Here is a 7,329-nt window from a genome sequence, read left to right on the forward strand (position 1 = left end):
TTACACTGCAACATGATTAAAACGAGGAGCTCTCCTCAGTCACTCCTCTGCTTTGAGTTGTGGACCTGCTGAAGCAGAAGTGGCCTCAGCTGCAGCTCCTTTGCTTTCACCGGACTTCTCTTTCTCATCCTGGTTATCGATCCTGGCATGTTCCATCTTCACCAGCTCCTCCAGCTCCGCCTGCAGGAACATTAAAGGTTAACTGTAAATGGACTGTACTTATATAGCACCTTTCTATCTGTTCAAGTTACTCAAAGCGCTTTACATTACAATCTATGTCCTCATTTACCCATTCATACAGCACTCTACTAGATCTGTACAAAGCTAATAGAACAAATCATTCTAAAGAGACTAATCAGAGCTTTATCACATTCATACACTGATGGGACACACATCAGAGGCAATGAGGGGGTACAGTGTCTTGCCCAGGGACACTTTGGCATGTGACTGCTGGTGGATTCGAACCACCAACTCTTGCATTGAGGACGACTGCTCTAAGCCGCCCCAATGTGACTAACAGAGTTCCTGAGCAAAGATGGCACAACCCCCCCCCCCCCCCCCCCCCCAAAAAAAAAAAAACAAAACTGCTTGGTCTTTAAGTTTTATTGATCATTCATTGATCTATGACCCGAGACCCCAAATTTTCTCATCTTTTCTTGTTTCTCTTATACTTTTCCACCAATAATGACCTCATGACTACATGAATGTTTTGTAATAACTTTGAAATTTCACAACACGCTCTGACAGACACAAAGACATTCATAGATGTTAGAAAATGATAAACACTTTAAAAGTTAAACAAAATCACACCAAAATTGTTCTTTCTGCAATTTAAAATACTGCTGTTGTGAAAATTTTGTATTTTTTATTGTGTACTCTTGCAGACATATACTGTTGTTATACTAAATACCCTCCTAATTATTTAACAATCTGGTTTATGAGAACAGCGTCATTGCTTTCACACAACAAAATTATAATAAAAGTGTATTTCCAAGCTCTTGAAGTATGATGGACAATTCTGATGATGCATTTTTCACGACTGTAAAGTAGAGCCCGACCGATATATATCAGTAGGGACGATATTTTAGGCTGATATAGGAGTTTTGGGGACCGATCGGTATTGGCAAAAATTGTCCCATTATGCGCAGATATAGAAACTGGGAACAAGCCGTGTCCTTACTGGCAAAAGGTGTAATTGCACAATGTATCCAGCAGAGAGTGCATGAAGACTACTTTCAAGTCATGGTCGTTCACTTAAGTTTCAGATTCACCTTCAGCACATACGAAGCAGGGAGCAATACTGTGTAGCATATTTAGCTGAACAGAGCCTGGTAAGTTTATTTTAACTGAGCTGTAAAACAAACAACAATATCAAAGGCTGTTTTTGTATGACAACCCAGTGACAAGGATGCCTGCAGCGTCAGCATAATGTGATGACGTTACGCGCACCTACCTGATCTGATCACGGCGGAGAGGAAGAAGTCAAAATGTTGGCGGTGTGGATTTTTTTTTTCATTGAGGATATTGGATTCCCAAGATTTCTGTACTACGATGAGCCTCGCTATATCTTCCCCAGTCAGAGATATTTTTCCTACGTAGCCTTACCCGAGTTACAAGCCGTCATTTCCGACGTCACTGAGAAACTAATAGCCGATAACACTTGGGTGAGTTTTACCACAGACATTTGGACGTCGTGTTAGCCCCGTTAGCATGACTAGTCTTACGGTACAATGGATAGACAAAAACTTTGATCTTAAAAAGGCTGTCTTTCATGCACAATAGTGCAAAGGATCCCACACTGCAGCTAGAAACCTGGAACAAGTCTCCACAAGTGAGACAGCATCACGGGTGACTAATGCTAATAAATAATATTTAACACTTTTCATTTAATATAAGTTAAAGTGCTATGCCCTTTTTGGAGTCCTTGGAGGGGGTACTGGAAAGTGCACCCCCTGGGGACTCCCTTGTTCTGTTGGGGGACTTCAATGCTCACGTGGGCAATGACAGTGAGACCTGGAGGGGTGTGGTTGGGAGGAACGGCCCCCCTGATCTGAATCCGAGTGGTATTCTGTTGTTGGACTTCTGTGCTCGTCATGGATTGTCCATAACGAACACCATGTTCAAGCATAAGGGTGTCCATATGTGCTCTTGGCACCAGGACACCCTAGGCCGCAGTTCAATGAGCTACTTTGTCGTCGTCTCATCTGATCTGCGGCCACATGTCTTGGACACTCGGGTGAAGAGAGGGGCGGAGCTGTCCACTGATCACTACCTGGTGGTGAGTTGGCTCTGATGGTGGGGGAGGATGCTGGACAGAGCTGGCAGACCCAAACGTATTGTGAGAGTTTGCCGGGAATGTCTGGCAGAGTCTCCTGTGAGACGGAGCTTTAACTCCCACCTCCGGGAGAAATTTGAACATGTTCCGGGGGAGGTGGGGGATATTGAGTCCAAGTGGGCCATGTTCCGTGCCTCTATTGTCGAGGTGGCTTACTGGAGCTGCAGCCGCAAGGTTGTCGGTGTCTGTCACGGTGGCAACCCTCGAACCCGGTGGTGGACACCATCGGTGAAGGATGTTGTCAGGCTGAAGAAGGAGTCCTATCGGGCCTTTTTGGCCTGTGGGACCCCGGAAGCAGCTGATGGGTACCGGCAGTCCAAGCGACATGCGGCTCGGGTGGTCGCTGAGGCAAAAACTCGGGCATAGGAAAAGTTCGGAGAGGCACGGAGAATGACTTCGGCATGGCTTCGAGGTGATTCTGGTCCACCATCCGGCATCTCAGGGGGGGAAAGCGGTCCACCACCAACACTGTTTATAGTGGGGGTGGTGTGCTGCTGACCTCAACTCGGGATGTCATGGGTCGGTGGGCGGAATACTTTGAAGACCTCCTCAATCCCACTGTCACGTCTTCCACTGAGGGAGCGGAGCCTGGGGATTCTGGGTCGGGCCCTCCAATTTCTGGTGCTGAGGTCACCGAGGTGGTTAAAAAGCTCCTCGGTGGCAGGGCCCCAGGGGTGGATTAGATTCGCCTGGAGTTCCTTAAGGCTCTGGATGTTGTAGGGTTGTGTTGGCTTACGCAACTCTGCAATATTGCGTGGACATCAGGGGAAGTTCCCCTGGATTGGCAGACCGGGGTGGTGGTCCCCCTATTCAGAAAGGGGGACCGTAGAGTGTGTTCCAACTACCGGGGTATCACGCTCTTAAGCCTCCCTGGTAAGGTCTATTCAGGGGCTCTGGAGAGGAGGGTCCATCAGATGGTTGAACCTCGGATTCAGGAGGAGCAGTGCAGTTTTCGCCCCGGTCATGGAACACTGGACCAGCTCTACACTCTCAGCAGGGTCCTGGAGGGTGCATGGGAGTTTCCCCAACCGGTCTACATGTGCTTTGTGGACTTGGAGAAGACGTTCGACCATATCCCTCAGGGAACCCTGTGGGAGATACTCTGTGAGTATGGGGTACCGGGCCCTTTGATACGGGCTGTTAGGTCCCTGTATGACCGGTGTCAGAACCTGGTCCGCATTGCCGGCAGTAAGTCGGGCTTATTCCCGGTGAGAGTTGGACTCCGCCAAGGTTGCCCTTTGTCATGATTCTGTTCATAACCTTTATGGACAGAATTTCTAGGCGCAGCCAAGGTGTTGAGGGGATCCATTTTGGTGGCCTTAGGATTGCGTCTCTGCGTTTTGCAGATGATGTGGTCCTGTTTGCGTCATCAGATCATGATCTACAGTGTTCGCTGGAGTGGTTCGCAGCCGAGTGCGACACAGCCGGGATGAAGATCAGTTCCTCCAAATCCGAGGCCATGGTCTTGAGCCGGAAAAGGGTAGAGTGCCCTCTCCGGGTCAGGGAGGAGGTCCTGCCCCAAGTGGCGGAGTTCAAGTATCTTGGGGTCTTGTTCATAAATGAGGGAAAAATGGAACGTGAGATCGATAGGCAGATAGGTGCAGCGTCTGCAGTGAAGCAGGCGCTGTACAGGTCTGTCGTGGTGAAGAGAGAGCTGAGTCAAAAGGCGAAGCTCTCAATTTACCGATCGATCTACGTTCCTACCCTCATCTATGGTCATGAGCTTTGGGTTGTGACCGAAAGAACGAGATCTCGGATACAAGCAGCCGAAATGAGTTTTCTCCGCAGGGTGTCTGGGCTCTCCCTTAGAGATAGGGTAAGAAGCTCGATCATCCGGGAGGGACTCAGAGTAGAGCCGCTGCTTCTCCACGTCGAGAGGAGCCAGTTGAGGTGGCTCGGGCATTTGTTTAGGATGCCTCCTGGACGCCTCCCTGGTGAGGTGTTCCGGACACGTCCCACCAGAAGGAGGCCCAGAGGAAGACCCGGGACACGCTGGAGAGACTATGTTTCTCGGCTGGCCTGGGAACGCCTTGGGATTCCCCCGGAAGAGCTGGCCCAAGTGGCTGGGGAGAGGGAAGTCTGGGCCTCCCTACTTATGCTGCTAAACCCGCGACCCGACCCCGGATAAGCGGAAGAAAATGTATGGATGGATGGATAAAGTGCTATGCATATGGTTGTTTCTGTTTCTGATGTTATTAATATAAGTCACCAGCTCTTACAGGTGTTACACATTTTTTTTAGCAGATAAGCCTAAATAAGACGGCTATGTTCTGACAAAGGAAAGTATATAAAAAATATTGGTATCGGTTACCGGCCAATTAAGTTTTAACACATCGGCATATCAGATATCGGCCAAAAATCCAATATTGTGCATCCCTAATTTTTGTAACACACTTGATAATTTTATGGTGAACAGTGAAGGATAGAAAATGTGAACACATATTTAAGAAGAATGTTTCAAGACCTCAAAACAGGTTTAAAATTAGCTGTTTAATTAGATTCTTGGGGGTGGACAAACCTCAGACATTTTCAGCCAATGTATCGGTTATCAGAACTGGGCTCCCCCGCCCAATATCAGTATCGACAATAGACAAAATTTCCATATTAGTCAGGCTCTACTTTAAAGTGGTTCCATTTGAGATGAAACTTTCCTTCACCGATCACTGTCTATGTTGTCTGTTGGTCCAGCCTCTGCTACAGATCAAGTTCCTTACATGCTCTTTGGAATTAATAATTGCCCTATCCACCTCAGAATAATGTGTGATCATCGTGTGCTGGCTGCAATTTGCTCTGACTGCTGCACAGGAAATGAAAGTCACAAATAAATACAAGATTTGAGAAAGAAAACTGCTGAACTTACCTTCCAGCCCAACAAGTCGGCCAGAGCCAAGCAGCCGTCATCACAGGAGCTGATCTGAGCCACATCTCTACAAAAAGTCACAGGACAGAAACGATCACAGACGATCAATTCAGACTCTTTCTTCCACATAAAGATGTCAACGTCTCTCTTCCAGTGTAAGTTTTCTTTTAAAAAAAGACACGCAAGTCTCTCAAAGAATAAAACACAACCCAAGAAGATCAGTGAAGATTACTCAAGAATATCAGCATTCAAGAAGAAAACAGACCAATAATGTTTGATTCAAAACACTCGACCCTCATCTCTGGTTCCAACAGATTCTCTAGAAAGTGTCTCAGGTGTTTCCCACAGTTCATTTTCATCGATTTATTGGTGGGTAGGTTTCATAACTCAGCAATAAAGAGATGCTTATTTAAATTAATTCAGGTTTTAAGTACCCCTTTCACTTTTTCCACCTTTTTTGTCGAAATAAGATCACTTTTGTCTTGAAAGAACAGGAAAGAAAAGAGTGAGGAAAAAGTTTAAGGCACTAACAAACATCCTATTAAATAACAGCATGAAAGTCTTTAATAAACAGGTTATTTTTACATTTAATACCATACATGTTTACACATATCACAATGTAACAAACAACCTGAAGACTTTGAGCTCTTTATAGGTACTGCCATATACATAAAAGAAAAATGCCTAGTGTCCATTTTTCTATTAAACTTTGTCTCCTTTAATAACTATTCAGAAATTAAAACAAATGCTTGGTTAAAGACAATATTGTCCTAAATGTTTTTAAAGTCAACAGGTATTTGCTGCTTTAGCTGTAAAATAATCATGGAACATTCTCTTCTACACAACTCTTATAGTGGAAAACACCTTCTCTTTGTAAGTTTCATTATTGGAAATTGGTCTGATGACTCAGCAGTGGGGGAGTGGTGGTGCAGAGGTTAGAGAAGGTGGGACTGTGATCGGAAAGTCGCAGATTCAACTCCCGATACCGTCAACATCAAAATTTGGGTGGTAAAGGTGAAACACCCACACCTGCCTCCACCCTCATTTGCCCCACTCTGGGCCCATGAGCAAGGCCTTTAACCCCCACCATCTGCTCCCAAAAACAGGTCTATTGAAAACGAGTCCTCGTGACCCAATGATACGATCTGTATAAATAAAGGGTAAATAAAAAAACAAACAAAAGGAAACCTTTGAGCAAGAGGGTGAGTCTGAGTGAGCGAGTGCTGTTTTTACTCTTTGTGAAATTTGATGACACCGTCTGGTGGTGAAATGTACGATAACAGCTCATCTGGAGCAAAGAACACGCTTCATGAAGTACTGAGCATGTTTATGTGCTGTATTAAGCATTCGTGTTTTACTTAAACACATAAGTTCAGTGGGAGTGTGTGAAAGGGGGCTGTTGTTGGTGTTTTATATAGTGTCAGTAAACCAGTCTCACCTGTAAGCCTTTTCTGAGTCGAAGTCCATACCTCCTCCAAAACCCAGAAACCCTAACATCGGATCAGCCTGCGGAGAGACAAACACATAAGCTAAAGCTGAGTCAGAGGAAGTGATGTTTGTGTAATGGAGCAGTAAAGCCTCACCTCTCCTGCTTTCTCCATATTAATAAGCAGCCGGGGGCAACTTTTTGAAACCCTAAATGACAAAAACAACATGAAATAGAAGGCTTAGCATGTTTCTCACTGCCTTTAAAGAGGCACACTACCTACTATGATGGTTACACTAAGATCATAACCCCTGGAAGACCCTTAAACTTCATGAGTTAGTGCTTCTTAGGGGGGAAATTACTTAAAAAAACTATTGTAAAAAGTTTTTTTTTTACAATAAACTAGTCAGTCTATTAAAGCCATCTCAGCCTGAAGCAAAAGTATCAAATGCAAATTACTTTAAAAAAAATTTAAACCTTTAATTCTAGCCTCATTCTGGGTGGAGTTTGCATGTTCTCTCTGTGCGTGAGTGGGTTTTCTCTGAGTACTCCAGTTTCCTCCCACAGACCAAAAACATGCATGTTAGACTGATTGGTAACTCTAAATTGTCTCTAGGTGTGAGTGGGAGAGTGAATGGTTGTTTGTCTCATTTGTCTTTATGTGTCTCTGTGATGGACTGGAGACCTGTCCAGGTGTCCCTGTGATGG

General features: G+C 45.3%; 1 protein-coding gene across 1 annotated transcript in view; it reads right to left on the bottom strand.

Annotated features, from left to right (window-relative positions):
- sirt2 (sirtuin 2 (silent mating type information regulation 2, homolog) 2 (S. cerevisiae)) overlaps positions 1-7,329 on the bottom strand; it is a 22,321-nt gene continuing 14,992 nt past the window's right edge. Inside the window, exons 13-16 of the mRNA XM_037678063.1 lie at positions 6,779-6,830; positions 6,634-6,701; positions 5,196-5,262; positions 1-180 (exon numbers count right to left, since the gene is read on the bottom strand). Coding sequence (XP_037533991.1) covers positions 40-180; positions 5,196-5,262; positions 6,634-6,701; positions 6,779-6,830 — 328 coding nt within the window. The 3' untranslated portion in view covers positions 1-39. The remainder of the gene's footprint in view (positions 181-5,195; positions 5,263-6,633; positions 6,702-6,778; positions 6,831-7,329) is intronic.

The sequence above is a fragment of the Nematolebias whitei genome, chromosome 6 (assembly GCF_014905685.2).
Source record: "Nematolebias whitei isolate Nwh7 chromosome 6, NemWhi1, whole genome shotgun sequence".
Taxonomy (NCBI): Eukaryota; Metazoa; Chordata; class Actinopteri; order Cyprinodontiformes; family Rivulidae; genus Nematolebias; species Nematolebias whitei.